The 15767-nt window shown below is 42.9% G+C and overlaps 1 protein-coding gene across 1 annotated transcript; it reads right to left on the bottom strand.

The window, feature by feature from the left end:
- Positions 1-2553: 2553 nt before the first annotated feature.
- Positions 2554-12772, bottom strand: LOC113688414 (uncharacterized). Its single transcript, XM_027206227.1, has 5 exons — positions 12271-12772; positions 11525-11757; positions 4342-4368; positions 3505-3654; positions 2554-2877 (listed from the first exon to the last, which is right to left on the bottom strand). The coding sequence occupies exons 1-5, from the start codon at positions 12770-12772 to the stop codon at positions 2554-2556; spliced, it is 1236 nt and encodes a 411-aa protein (XP_027062028.1).
- Between the last annotated feature and the right edge of the window lie 2995 nt (positions 12773-15767).

Below are 15767 nucleotides of genomic sequence, written 5' to 3'. Positions count from 1 at the left end.
ATTTCCAGCTCTTGTATAGCTAGTTTTTGTGTTGCATAACTAGTAGTCCTTTTGTCGTGCATCTACGCATTTTTTTCCAACAAATTCCAGCAGATTATTTTTTTTCCAGTTCTTTTGAGTCATTTTTGTCTTATACCTCCTCAAATTTCCAGCTTATAACGAGCCACATTTGAGTAGATTCTTGTGCGAAGCTAGTTGAACTTTTCAGGGAAATTTTCTACTTTCTTCAAGGGAAGCAAGCAGAACCTTGAGAACATTAGAGTATTTTAAACACTTGAGTGATACACGAGTGACGAGTGTAAACATGTGAGCTTGTGTGGTGAGGAAAAATATCTTTTGTTTCACTAAATTTTTGCAGGTTTCCTCATACATCATGGCGAATACGAGGCATTTAAAAGCTAGCTTACAACATCTTCTTCCTGATCCTAAGGGAGTCGAAGAAGTGGCATTACGTGGTGTAAATGAGCAGTTGGACATCGTCAAATCTCAGTTGCATTGTTGGTTTTATACTCGTTGTGGTGTCAAAGATAAAACATGCAGCTTGGCCATTGATAGGAGTTGTGAAGTCAATCTTGCAAGCGCTATCATGGTTCACAAATTAAATCTTCCAACCATTGATCATCTTCAACCGTATAAGTTGTCGAGTGCTCATGGTGATGTTTGGGTTACTAAACACACACTTGTACCTATTCAAATTGGCAAATATGTGGATGAGGTGTTGTGTGATGTAGTCCCAATTCAAGTGACACATGTGTTGCTAGGTAAAGTGTGGATGTTGAGGCGAGAAGTTAAATATGATAGACATACTAATAAGTATTCCTTCTTATTTAATGGTCGTCGTTCTACACTTGTACCACTTATTTATGACCAACTTTGTATTGATCTAGCATACATGAGAAGTGAACATGAGCGTTATAGTATGAAGAAAGAGCTAGATGAGGGAATTGTGACTGATGAGGTAAAATCTGAGGGAGTTGAAAAGGAGAAAGAGGCTGAGAATAATGAGAGGAAAAAGACAGCTATTGAGCATGAGAAAGAGATTGAAAAATCCAAAGTGTTGACTGAGGAAGCGAAAGAAAGAAGGGATAATGCACTGATTTTAAGTTTCAACAAAAATGAGAGTGAGGGGACTTATTGCCATTCTAACAACCTTAACATTGCTCTGTCTAGTGTTCCTTGTTTTGTGCAGGTTAAGCAAAGTGCAATCGTTTTGATCTTACAATGTTCCATCCCAAAGACGCTTGTGCAATTTACAAGTTTCCATGGAGTTTGTCTTCTAGGAGTTAGATCAATTTGGTTCCCATTCATGGAATCAGATAATTTCAATGCTGTTCACGTCTTTGGAGGATCAAACTATGTGTACCCTCAAGACCTTAGAACCGACCATGTTCCACGAGTTTACACAAGGAGCGAGGTCTTCAATGGTCACTACAATACCTATGCTCATCTTGCAACTAGTCCACTTGAAGCTCCAACTTCACCAAGTCAGCTTCCATACTTTGCAAGCTTATTCAAGTTTGAGGAGTATGATTTCATAGGATCTACATCGCATCACGTTGAGGATCCTTACCTCATGATCACAAGCGATCAAGTTGGGCATACATTGAAACTGGTTCGTGAGATTCAAGGTTCAACAATGTTTACTTTCCAGCTTAGCAAGTGGTTTATGCATTGGATGAAAATTGTGGTAATCATAACAAAATTGACTCGACGGCATGTAACTCTTCTTATCATCATTCATGCTTCAATTTGTGGGCAAATTGCTTTCAAGAGAAGGGGAATGATACGAGTCAAGCTATGCCATCGGATAAGGTTCAAGTCCCACTAGGACTGGTAACTCGAGCACGAGCTAACAAGATGAGGGAGGAACTCCAAGGACTTGTTCATGAGATACAAGGCCAAGAAATTGTCCCCAAGGTCATTGAGAGTCTTGAGCATGAAGGAATGAAAGTCATCCATGTAGTGCACGTCAAAGAGAACCATGTGTGACCCTTCTCTAGTCACATTTGCTGTTTTAGTTAAGTCATTGTAATAAGGGCTTAATGGTCCATAGTCTTGCTTTAATTACCTAAGCGATGACCTCATAAGGTTATTTACCTAAGCGATGACCTCATAAGGTTGTTTACCTAAGGGATGACCTCATAAGGTGTGGTCAAGCCCACAATTCTTAGTCTTATGGAAATAGTCAAGCCTACAATTGTTAGTCTTAGTCAAGACCACAACTCTAGACTAGTTCCACATTTAGTTGTTCATCTCTATGTAAGGCTATAAATAGCCCACACTTCCAATGGTTTTAGGCATTCAATGAATAAATCAGATTTTGAGAGTTTTCTTGGTTTCTCCAAGGCTTCTTGAATACCTTAGAATTTCTCTAGGTGTTCGTGACTTATCAATCTAGAATCGCACTAGGTTGTGGCGTCTTCTACCATTATACCAAGGTTCGTTAACCACGTGATTAACGGGTTGAGGTCATCCGCTCCAAACTTGGTGTCCTCTTGTCGATCCTGAATCTAATCTTTTACGGGTTTCGTCACAAGGTTGGCGACGTTCGTATCACCTATCTACCACAACAAATATAGAGTCATGGCCACGCTTTGAACGAGGTAAACCAAGCACGAAATCCATGGAGATGTCAACCCAAGGTTGGTGAGGTATGGGTAAAGGAGTGTACAAACCGTTTGGGTTGACCCGAGACTTAGCTTTGTGGCACACACCACATCTTTCAACAATCCTCTCCACGTCCTTGCGCATGCGAGGCCAATGGAAGTGTGCCTGCAATACAGCTAATGTCTTGGTGACACCAAAGTGTCCCATTAGTCCACCACTATGTGACTCCTGAATAAGTAAGTCACGTATGGACCCTCGAGGAATGCACAGCTTGGTAAGATAAAATAAGAACCCATCATGTACAAAGAACTTTTCAAAGTCAGATTTTCCCCAATTCGCATAAGCGTTGGCAAAATCCAAGTCATCCTTCTACAACTCCTTCATGAGCTCAAAGCCTAGGAGTTTAGCATCTAAGGCAGTGAGCAAAATGTGTCTCCGAGATAAAGTGTCAGCTACTACATTAGACTTACCTGTTTTGTATTTGATGACGTATGGAAAAGACTCGATGAAGGCTACCCATCGGGCATGCCGTTTGTTCAGCTTTTGTTGTCCTTTTAGGTGCTTGAGAGACTCATGGTCAGTTTTGATGACGAATTCCCGGGCACGTAGGTAGTGTTGCCATGTCTCCAAAGCACGTACGAGGGCAAACACCTCCTTGTCATAAGTTGAATAGTTGAGGACCGCGCCATTTAATTTCTCACTAAAGTAGGCAATCGGTCTCCCTCCTTGCATGAGTACGGCTCCTACTCCTACACCTGATTCATCACATTCCACTTCAAAAGTGAGATCAAAGTTAGGTATTGCAAGGAGTGGTGCATGTGTGAGTTTGTGTTTCAGCAATTGGAAAGCCTTATCTTGGGCTTCCCCCCAAAAGAACTTCTCGTTCTTCTTTATGACCGCGGTAAGAGGTGCAGCAATGGTGCTAAAATCCTTCACAAAGCGACGGTAGAAGCTTGCTAATCCATGAAAGCTGCGCACATCACTTACAGAGGTAGGTGTTGGCCACTCTTGGATGGACTTAATCTTCTCTTCATCTACATGAATGCCCTGCGCACTTACAACATATCCTAGAAACACAACACGATCAGTGCAAAATGTGCACTTCTTAAGGTTGGCATATAGCCTTTCCCTTTGAAGTACTGCAAAGATGGCTTTGAGGTGCTCAAGGTGTTCCTCTAAGCTTCTACTATAAATCAAAATATCATCAAAGTAAACCACTACAAATTTCCCAAGAAAAGGTCTCAAAACATGGTTCATCAAACGCATGAAGGTACTAGGTGCATTAGTTAAGCCAAATGGCATTACTAACCACTCGTATAGACCATGTTTAGTTTTGAAAGCGGTTTTCCACTCATCTCCCTCTTTCATTCTTATTTGGTGGTAACCACTTTTCAAATCAATTTTAGTGAATATAATGGCACCATGCAATTCATCTAACATATCATCTAACCTAGGGATAGGGTGACGATATTTTACCGTGAGTGCATTGACTGCTCGACAGTCGGTGCACATTCTCCACGCTCCATCTTTCTTTGGCACGAGAATCACTGGTACAGCGCATGGACTTAGACTTTCTCTAGCCCAACCTTTCCTTAGCAATTCCTCCACTTGCATTTGCAATTCCTTTGTTTCCTCAGGACCCATTCTATAGGCTGGTTTGTTAGGCAATGGTGCTCCAGGAATGAGATCGATTTGGTGCTCGATTCCCCTTAGCGGTGGTAGTCCATCAGGTACATCCTCAGGAAATATGTCCCCAAATTCCTGCAAGAGAGGTAACATAGTAGAAGGCAAGGAGTCAGTAGGTATGGATGAATTGACCAACTCTTCTTTGTACACAAGCATAAGTAAGAGTTGGTTGGAAGACAAAGCTCGCCTTACATCTTTGGCTTTTGCTAGCAAGCTTAGCTTCCCCTTATTTTCTTCTCTTATAGCCGACCCACTTGTTGCCTTTTTCTTCCCTAGGGTTTTGGCCCTACTCTCTCCTTTTTCTTCCTCACTTTTCTCTCGCTTTTTCCTCTCAAGTTCTAGCTCATACTCCTTTTGGAGCCTCATTTGATCTTCATACACTTGTTTTGGGGTGAGAGGTACAAGTGTCACCTTTCTATTGCAATGAGTAAAGACATATTTATTAGCTCTTCCCTTGAATTCGACATCGCGATCATATTGCCAAGGCCGTCCAAGAATGAGGTGACTTGCTTGCATCGGCACGACATCACAAGTAACCTCGTCTTCATACTTGCCAATTCGGAATGGCACTTTTACTTGTTTAAACACACGGACTTCCCCTTCATTGTTCAACCATTGAAGGCGATAAGGTCTTGGATGTTTGATAACTTGGAGCCCTAGCATTTCTACCATGAGTAGACTAGCGACATTGGCACAACTCCCACTATCAATAACAACACTACACACCTTATCCTTGATATGACACCGTGTGTAGAAAAGGTTGTCCCGTTGTACCTCCATTTCCTCCTCTTCGGCGCGGGTAGTGAGGACCTTTCGAACCACTAGGCATCCAATCTCCTCATGCGTAGGTATCTCCTCACTCGATTCATTCTCTTCCTCTTCTAGAGGCGGTATCCCCTCGTACTCCTCTTCCTCATCTGATACAATTTCCCCATTTGGCAACATCAGCATGGTCCTTTGGCTGGGGCATTGAGAAGCGATATGGCCAAATCCTTGACACTTAAAGCACTTGGTGTCTCGACCACACGGTTTGGAAGCTGCATTATTAGCCTTAAAGTCAGGCTTGGGCGTTGCCTTGGAAGGGAGGCCATTCGGCCTTGGAGGGTAAGAAGGAGCTGCGGCTTTCTCCTCCCTGTTTGGTTGAGAAGTGCGCCAATTTCCAGCTTGATAAGTAGTGCTTTGTAGCGCAGTACCCCTCCTCTTGAGGCGCCGTTCAATTGTAACCGCCTTCTCGAGCATTTCATTCATGTCGAGGTAGTGTTGGAGTTCCACTACTTCGGCAATCTCGGGCCTCAATCCATGTAGAAAACGAGCCATAGTGGCCTCTCCATCTTCACGCAAATCCGCCTTCATGATGGCCATTTCCATCTCCTTGTAATAATCCTCAACTGACATGGACCCTTGGTTGAGAGCTTGTAGCCGACGGTGTAGATCTCGACTATAGTAGCTCGGAACAAACCTTTTTCTCATCAGACTCCTCATTTCCTCCCAAGTTTCCACAGGTCTCGCACGATTTCTCCTTCGGCTCAGTCAAAGTTGGTCCCACCAAATGGAGGCGTAGTCAATGAATTCTACGGCTGCTAGTTTCACCTTTTGCTCCTCCGTATAGGTGTGGCATTCATAGACTAACTCAATTTTTCGTTCCCACTCCAAGTACGCCTCGGGGTCCGACTTGCTTTGGAATGAGGGAATCTTGAGTTTGACACCTTTAATGGTGTCATCTCCTCGACGTTGGAACCTTTGATCATTTTGGTACCTTCCCTCAAATGCTTCCTCTTCATCGTTTGAGTATGCCGATTCTTTGCCCTTACTCGGGGTAGGTGGAGGTCTCGAGTTCTCCAACTGATCAATTCGATCATGCAATGGTTCAATTTCATTCTTAAGCAATCGTTTGAACTCCCTCATCATGGCTTCCAACTGTAGTTTGATGTCCATGGTTTGTTCACCAACTTCACTAGACATATTTAGTCCACCTGCAAAATAAATAAACAAAAACGAGTTCCTCTCTCTCTCTCTTTTTTTTTTAATACGATGTATAGGTCACTCACACTCGTGTTTCACTCAAGTGTATAACTCTCTAATAATCTTACCAAGCAATTCCTTGGCTTGCTAGTTGCTCGGGTTGAACAAACTAGGCGTCACTGCAGTATACGTTCTTGACTAGTCAACAAGTGACACACAAGCTAGTAGCTATAAATGGAGGTGTATGACTGAAGACCTAGACACGACTCAAGACTCAGAATGTAGCTGGACAATAACTAACGACTCAAAAGAAAGTAAGACAATTAACTTGAATGCTGAAATTTTGAAAATCCTAGAAAACTCTACCCGAAACCCAATTTTCTGGAATTTGTTGAGCTGCTGGTCCGTGGTCTTTTTGGTAAGGGTTTTGGAGTATTTTGGGTGGCCTTAGGCTGCTCAAATAATGGGCAATCTACTACCTAAAACTCAGCCCAATAGGGTGGCACAATTGCTCCAACGGTTTTAGGAAAATTCAAGAATTCAAGATTCGGAAATTGGAAAGTTTGATCTGATTTGGACACTTGGGGTTGCCAAGGATTGGAAACCTTGGAGTTTGGTCAGATTTGGGAGTCCCAAGTGGTTCAAATTCGAAATTTTGGGGCTGGTCAGATTTGGAAGTCAGATTTTGCACCAAATTTGGTAAACTTGTAGGCTGTCAAGAATTGGAGGTTGTTCAGATTTGGAAGTCCAAGTTTGAATCAAATTTGGTGGCTTGAAGGCTGACCAAGACTAGGGCTGTTCAGATTTGGAAGTCCAAGTTTGAATCAGATTTGGTAAAACTTGAAGGCTGGTCAAGAATTGGAAACTAGAGCCGTCTTTCTTGAATTTTTTTTTTGACTTCTTTTGGGGTGTTTTCACACAATAGCCAGCTAGTTTAGACCACAATTTCACAGCAATTAACGTAAATAACTTGGACAGATTTGGTTTCAAGATCAAAGTTCCATGAAAACAAGAACACGGTTGAAGGTTTATTTCAGGTTTCAAGACTGCGAAGATTAACCTCTTTGATCCAAGAAGCTCAAGACTTCCCCAATAAGGTTTTGATGTTCGAGTTTTGCAAAGCAACAACACAAAGGTTCAAGAAACAAGTGCAAACAGATTCGACATCCCAGCAAATTAATTCCAGCAACGACTCAAGGGAATGACAATAAGGTATGCATCACAATAGATTTTGTTTGGATTTAAACAGAACATAAACACAAGACAAAACTGGACAGAAAATTTCGGACAACAACTAAACAACAAAGACAGATTTCTGACAAGGAAACAACCAAGACAGATTTCGGACTTGACAAACCCGAGCACTTGAGCTACGAATTTAGAAGACTAAAATAGATCTAAAAACAATAAAAAGGGATATTTGTGATACCTCTAACCAGCTCTGATGCCAGCTGATGCGAGAGACGGAAGCTACTTCGGATCTAGAGGAACACGATGAAGATTTGATGGAGTTGAACCCGAACTTGGACCACTCAAGAACAGATTTAACGGTAGAGGACGCCACAATCAAGTGTGTATGTTTGATTGATAAGTCAAGAACAGCCTAGGATCAACTCTAGGATGTTCAACTTAGCTTTCACAAGCCAAGGGAATTTGCCACAAGGAATGGACGAAATTCTGGAAATTTTATTCAATACTCTCAAAAACTGAATGTAACATACGACTTCAGGCTATTTATAGCCGTGACTAAGACCTAATAAACTGAAAAAATAACAAGGAAAGTTCGGCCAGCCCCTTGGGCTTTCACTTGACCGAAAGCTAGCCCAACCCCGTACGGCTCAGCGAGGGTACTTAACTGCGGCTCAGCCCGCCGTTTGGAGCTTGAACACTTGCATCTTCAATTGTAAGCAGCATTTTAGTAGTCGTGCAAGGATATTCCAACTCAATTCCTTCAATGCCCGGTTTCTCTTGGGTTTGGATGGCACGTACCATTGGATGGCACGTACCAAGGCTTGGAGGGACTCCTTGAATCTCTTAGCTCGTGCTCGTGTCACTGGGTCTTGGGGCACCTTCACAGGGTCTACTTGTACACTTTGGGCCTCGTGCTCAACCGCATCACAAAATTTAACCTAATTGGCCGAATTTATCACACATATCACACTAGCGGGTCCCACGCCCGGTATACACTCCTAATTTCTCATGAACTAAATTATTTTAGAAAAATGATTTAAAATCTATATTTACTCATAAAAATTATCTAGAAAATTTTCCTAATAAAGAAATTAGAGGATCGGCGTGCAAATAAATAAAATAAAGCCTAGAAAATAAGAAAATTTTCGGGTTCTCACACTCTCTCCTCCTTAAAAGAATTTCGTCCTCGAAATTTCTCACCTTGATTCACAAACAGTTCAGGGTATTTCTTCTGCATTTCCTCTTCCACCTCCCAGGTAGCCTCTTCTATCCCATGATTTTTCCGCAAGATCTTCACCAATGGAATTTGTTTGTTTCTCAGCTCCTTAACCTTTTGGTCAAGCAACCATAAAGGTTTCTCTTCATAGGTGAGTGACTCATCTATCTCAATTTCCTCCAGTTGTAAAATGTGGGTCAGGTCAAGATATTACTTTTTAAGCATCGAGACGTGGAAGACATCGTGAATCCTGGACAAACTTGATGGTAGTTCAAGTCGATACACTACTTTTCCAATTCTTTGGAGAATTTTGAAAGGTCCAACGAACCTCGGTTGAAGTTTTCTTCCTTTACCCGTCGTGGCGCTCCGTAACGGTGTGACCTTAAGAAAAATGCGGTCCCCAACTTCGAATTCCAAATCTTTTCTTCGATTGTCTGCGTTGCTCTTTTGTCGGCTTTAGGCTGTTTGGAGTCTTTGTCGTTCCAACTTAACTTTTTCTCGTGCATTCTCCATCATGGAATAGTCGTTAGATCTAGAACCTTTCTTTCGCCGACTTCATCCCAATAGATCGGTGATCGGCACTTTCTTCCATAAAGCGCTTCGTATGGTGCCATTTGAATTGACAAATGGTAACTATTATTATAGGCAAACTCCACTAAGGTCATGTGTTGGCCCCAATTACCTCCAAAATCCAAAATACAAGTCCTTAGCATATCCTCGAGAGTTTGAATTATTCGCTCCGACTGTCCATCTGTCTGGGGATGATAAGTGGTACTAAGATTGAGTTTAGTCCCCAAGGTCTCTTGAAATGTCTGCCAAAACCTAGATACAAAACGAGGATCTCTATCCGAAACAATGCTCACAGGAACTCCATGTAGTCTTACTATCTCATCCATATACACCTGAGTTAATTTATCCATGGAATACTTCATGTTTACCGGCAAGAAATGGACCGATTTGGTTAACCGATCGACGATCACCCAAACGGCATCGTTGTGTTCGCGGCAAACCGGAAACGAAGTCCATTGTAATGTTTTCCCATTTCCATTCGGGTATCTCCAGGGGTTGTAACAATCCAGATGGTTTTTGATGTTTCACCTTAACTTGTTGACAGATGAGACAGGTTTGCACGTATTGAGCAATTTCCTTCTTCATGTTGTCCCACCAATAGGCTCCTTTTAGGTCCTGATACATCTTGCTACTACCCGGATGGATCATGTACTTGGACCGATGAGCTTCCTCTAAGATCTCATTCTTTAACATTTCATCTTTGGGCACCACCACTCAGTTTCGGTATTTCAAAATTCCCTCGGGACTTAGATTGAAATCTAACAATTCTCCTTTTTCCGCTTTCTCTCCCCATTTCCGTACCATAGAATCTTCCTTCTGGGCCTCTTTAATATGTTCCAGTAGAGTGGATGTTACTGTAACATTACCAAAAATCACCTTATGACTTCCAAGATAGGATTTTCACTCACAAATCGATTCCAACATATCACACTCCTTAATCACTAACCCCGCTACTTGAGCCTTTCGACTTAAGGCATTAGTCACCACGTTAGCTTTTCCCGGATAGTAGTTAATGGTGCAGTCGTAGTCCTCCAGAAATTCCATCCATCGCCGCTGCCTCATGTTCAATTCCTTTTGCGAGAAGAGGTATCTAAGGCTCTTATGATTAGAGTACACCTCAAAAGTTACCCCGTATAGATAGTGTCTCCACTTTTTTAGAGCGAAAAGAACTGCGGCTAACTCCAGGTCGTGGGTTGGGTAGTTCTGCTCGTGAGGTTTCAATTTCCTAGAAGCAAAAGATATCACATTCTTGTTTTGCATCAACACACACCCCAGACCTTCCCGCGAGACGTCAGTATAAACGGTAAAACTATCTATCCCGTTAGGCAAAGCTAGAATCGGTGCCATGGTTAATCTTTTCTTCAGCTCTCGAAAACTAGCTTCACATCTAGTATCCCGCAAAAAATGACCATTTTTCTTCGTCAGGTCGGTTAAGGGACCGGCAAGTTTGGAAAAGTCCTTAATAAAATGCCTATAGTACCCAACCAACCCTAGAAAACTACGAATCTCTGTAGGGTTTTCTAGCCTCTTCAAATCAGTCACGGCCTCTACTTTCGCCGGGTCAACAGAGATGCCCTCTTGGGAAATTACATGCCCTAAGAAAGGAATTTTCTCCAGCCAAAACTCACACTTACTAAACTTGGCGTACAACTGATGCTCTCTTAGGGTTTGCAAGACGATTCTTAAGTGCTGCTCATGCTCCTCACGAGTCTTTGAGTAAACCAGGATGTCATCAATAAATACAACTACAAATCGATCCAAATAGGGCTTAAAAACCCTATGCATCAAATCCATGAAGGCACCAGGGGCATTGGTCAGTCCAAAGGGCATGACTGCAAACTCAAAATGCACGTATCTAGAATTGAAAGCAGTTTTTGGTATATCCTCCTTCTTAATTAACAATTGATAATACCCCTGTCGAAGATCTAATTTCGAAAAGACCACCGCTCCTTGCAACTGGTCGAACAACTCATCAATATGAGGCAACGGGTACTTATTCTTAACCGTCACATTATTCAGCCCCCGGTAATCTATACACATTATCAAACTCCCATCCTTTTTCTTCACAAATAACACAGGGGCTCCCCAAGGAAATCTACTCTCTCGAATAAACCCTCGCTCCAAAAGATCTTATAACTGCAATTTTAACTCCTTAAGCTCAGTAGGTGCCATCCGATATGGGATTTTAGAGATGGGTGACGTCCCTGGTAACAGATCAATTTTGAATTCTATCTCTCTCTCCAGAGGCAGGGTTACTAACTCATCAGGAAATACGTCCGGATATTCACTTACTATTGGTACATCTTCTACCTTCAGTTTGTCAGAAGGGGTGTTAATAAGAAAAGCTAAGAATCCTTGCGCCTCTCTACTTAGTAATTTCTGAGCCCGTATACCCGAAATCAATACAGATGAGGCCAACCTACTCCTTATATCTAACCTCAAAGTCGCCTCCCCAGGAATATGAAACTCCACTATTTTCCGCTTACAATCAAGTTGGGCATCATACCGGGCTAACCAATCCATACCTAGAATTACGTCATACCCCTTAATGGACAGGCTTATCAAATCTCCTAACAATTTTCTCTCTCCTACCCAAACTTCACAATTCTTATAAACCATACTAGTAATCAAACAGTGATTCCCCGTAGGAGTGCTAACTTCCAGGTTATAAGGTAAACTAGTGGGCTTTATATCAATTCCGCACATGAAATTGGGGTTGACAAATGAATGAATAGCACCGGGATCTACTAAAACTTTCGCAAATCGGTGGAATATAGGAATCGTACCTTCTACAACTTCAGAAGAATCGGGGACCTGTTATGGCTCCAGTGAATATACTTGAGCCGATACCTTAGATTTAGTCCCTTCCACCTTAGTCGGTTTGGAATTGGTCCTCGTTGGTTGCTGGCTTCCCCTTCTATCTCGTGATAGAACCAGACAATTGGCAAGCTGGTGGACTGCACTTCCACAGCGCAAACATTTCCTCTCTTTCTTCCAGCAATTGTCCTCTGTGTGGTTTAGCTTTCCACAATACCCACAGGGTCCGCGAGATGCAGAAGCCGAGCCTCCTTGGAAACCTTCTCTTTGACCTCTCCCAACTTGTCCACCTCTTGACGGGGCCCCTCTTAACATTCCCGGCATCTTTCCTCCTCCAGTTCTCCGTCCAAACTTGGGATGGGTACTCTTATCCCCCTGTGCCGAACTACTTCCAGGAAATTCTCGCTTCTTTACCTGAAAGTTTCTCACTTGTAGCCTAGTATTTTTCACTCGTTGAGCCTTCTCCACTGCATTGCTGAAGGCGTTAATCTGGGCTACAGCTAGATCCTTCTGGATCTCCACGTTCAGACCCTGTACAAAGCGCCTTATTCTTCGTTGTTCGGTCATGATAAGTTCGGGCGCAAATTTGGACAGCCGAGTGAATTGGCTCTGGTACTCGGCTACAGTCTGGGTTCCTTGGTGAAGCCGGATAAACTCGTCTTCCTTTCGTTCTTGAATCAAAGGAGGAAAGAATTTAGCATTGAACTCCCTCATGAAGTTCATCTATGTCCTGGGCGTCTGTTCTCGGTCCCATTTTTGTCTTATTACGTTCCACCAGGAACGGGCTACCCTTCCAGTTGGAAGACAGCAAAAGTCACCTGCCTCTCCTCTGTGTAATGCAGGGCAACAAAGATGTCCATCAGCTTTTCTAGCCATCTCTCGACCACATCCGAATTTGGCCCTCCAATAAACTTCGATGGGGAAAAATTCTAAAACCTTTCGAGGGTCCTATCCTCACTTTCCACATAATTACCAGGGTTTTCAGGGTTGGGATTAGGGTTTTGACCCTGTTGCTCTACTACATGAGCCAACAAGTCGGTCATTCGTTGGATGGCTGCGGTCACTTGCACATTCGGATCGACCCTAGGTTCAGGGTTTGATTCAGACGTGGTTCCCCTAGTACCCCCTTCAGTCGTGGGTTGCCTAACTCCGCGACCACGACCATGTCCACTACGAGTTCCCTCCATTGAAATCTAGTCGATCTAGGGTAAAGCATAAATCCAACATTAAAGCTAAAGGTAAACATAGATAAGGAATCCAAAAGATATTCACAAATCAAAACATATATACATATAACACAATAGTGTCAAACAAGTCACACATTAACAGTCAGTCGGATACACACAAAGAAATTCCATGAGATAACGGAGTCGTCATCAAAAGTACTATTTACAAAGCTAGACCAAACATGCAAAAACAGCTAGCTAAGGGTTCTTTCCCTGATCTACGTCCCCCATGGAATCAAAAGTAAAGTTAGGTCAAAAGATTTCTAGCCTAGTTCCCTACTGAGCCCACAGACTTTCCCCCTTGGCTAGAACTAGGGGTGCTCCCCTCGCCAGAAGTTCCATCCTCAGAAGCCTCCGCTTGCGCGTTGGCGCCAATCACTTCTTGGATTAGCGCCTCACAGTCATTAATAATACCGCCGGAACGGTCTCTAACTTTCCTGACCACGTTCGTAAGACGATTGTTAACCCCTTGCAATTGCTCTCTAAGAGCATTCGTTCGCTCTTGCTCTATAGCTATGTCCTCTCGGAGCTCCCCTATCCGGTCCGCTTGCATCCTCATGATGCCTCTCAGCCTAAGCAGCTCCGTGTGATCCCTGGCGGCGGCACGTCTAAGCCTCCTTCGTTCGCCTAGCACCGCCACGACCACATGGTCGACGTAAGAGTGGTTCCGGCAACGGTTACAACGACAGGCCCGACTAGCGGTATATCACAGCCGGATCAGACCTCCAGGCCTTTCCTAGTAATCAATAACACGAGGGCGTCTCTGAGGCGGCTCACCCCCGCCCTCTCCACTTGCTCCAGCCATAGCCTACAAGAATAGCAAAAGTGTTCATGTCTTAGACAATTTAATCACACTTAACGGCGTCTTAACACATTCCTCATAGGTCCTAAGGAACAAAATTCAAACTTGCCTAAGTCATTTCTAATCTAGGCTCTGATACCAACTATGACAGCCCCACCTTCCCCTAAGGCGTACCACAGGGGTTAGCGAATTGCCTGCCCAACTCTCGCCAGGACTACTAAGACGATTATACACAATCTAAAACGTTCCAGAAGATATTAGCGCGCTTAATCGATTCCAAATCGCGAAACGAAAATGAAAAAAAAATGGAACCGCACATGAATAGTTCCGGCCACGTCATAATCCGGCCGGATTCTTTGCCGGATTGGAGGTAGAGGCCAACCTCACGGATTCAAAATTTCCCCTGTCAATCCGGCCGGCAATCCTGCCAAGAACTGGCCGGATTGCCTGCCGGATTCTCCTGCAGAAATTTCCCGCCAATTTTTTTCTTTTGTCGTTCAAAATCCGAACTTGTTCGAAACCCATACAAGTGCAATATACTTTATATAACCCTAGCAAAGAACATTTCCAAACCAAAATAACACTGAAACATTTCTAAACATCGTTATATACGCATGGTTGCAAATTTACAACTAAAAGGGAAATGTTGGATCAAGATACATTTAAGGTTTTTCCAACCATCGAGGAGCTTTACAAAAGAATGTATTAAACTAGCTCAACTCGTGCTTCAAAATCACAGTTCCAAAAAGTGGATCCCTGTAAGGAAAACAAAGGCAACGGAGTGAGCTTTCGCCTAATGAGGTACCGCCACGCAAGTAAACAAGGTTCACATAAGTACAAAGTTACTCAATCCAAATACGTTCAACAAATGAGCCGAACTAGCACCACATGTCAATAAAGATTAAAAGGATACGGAGGGCTCTCAAGATCCCTTTTCCTCTTTAGCCAAACTTGATCTTACCTCGTTGACTCTCCGTCAACGCTCAAAAGTAACCAATATCGTAGACTCCACTTTTCTCCAATTTTCGTCCACCTCATATACCCCTTATCGGGCCCGAACTCCATTCAATTCAGAAATGGTAATACTCGAGTATACCGAAATCAAGAGTCTCATACCCAATGATTCTACAAAACAGTCCCCATGGCTTGTCAATTTCCTCGACCATGCCCTTGCTGGCTCGATTCAATTGACCACCAATGGGGTTGATCTCAGAGTTAACAGTAAAAGTCGTTGGATGCACGTCTAAATGACATCAGTTCAAGTATAATCAAGAGAGTTTCAAGTGATACAGTAAATAGTCAAATAAGCCGTAGAGTACGAAAGTGATAAAGTACACCCTTGTCTCAACCAATATCGTTAGTAAACACAAGCATTTCAATCATAGATTTCAAGTATAACAAAGCCATGAAGTAACAATCATGTGAGTAGTACACTCACCAATCAAACAAAGTGATTTCACAAATTTCTGCCCAATGAGCGCCTTGGGTCACCGGCACGCCCTAAAACATTCAAGAAAACACAATGAGACTCGAACACGAGTCATAAACCTAATCCACATACTACTAATGCAAAGCCAAAAGAACTTGAAAGTGAAAATAAGGAACACTTGGTGCTAAAGGTTTAGACAACCCCAATGTCACTCATTATCACTCTAAGCAACCCAATTTCAAGAAATCATATGGATTTAAA

The sequence above is a fragment of the Coffea arabica genome, chromosome 4e, assembly GCF_036785885.1.
Source record: "Coffea arabica cultivar ET-39 chromosome 4e, Coffea Arabica ET-39 HiFi, whole genome shotgun sequence".
Taxonomy (NCBI): Eukaryota; Viridiplantae; Streptophyta; class Magnoliopsida; order Gentianales; family Rubiaceae; genus Coffea; species Coffea arabica.
This window is presented reverse-complemented; position numbering and strand designations above follow the sequence as displayed.

Bases quoted from the DNA above. Each gene is read 5' to 3' on its own strand.
- LOC113688414 (XM_027206227.1), bottom strand. From the start codon at position 12,772: ATGAACTTCATGAGGGAGTTCAATGCTAAATTCTTTCCTCCTTTGATT. The intron at 11,758-12,270 runs GTGGGTATTGTG...ACGTAATTCTAG, and splicing joins TTCTGCATCTCGCGGACCCT to GTATGGATTGGTTAGCCCGG. The intron at 4,369-11,524 runs GTAAGTGAATAT...CCTCTCTTGCAG, and splicing joins AGGTAGAAGATGTACCAATA to GAATTTGGGGACATATTTCC.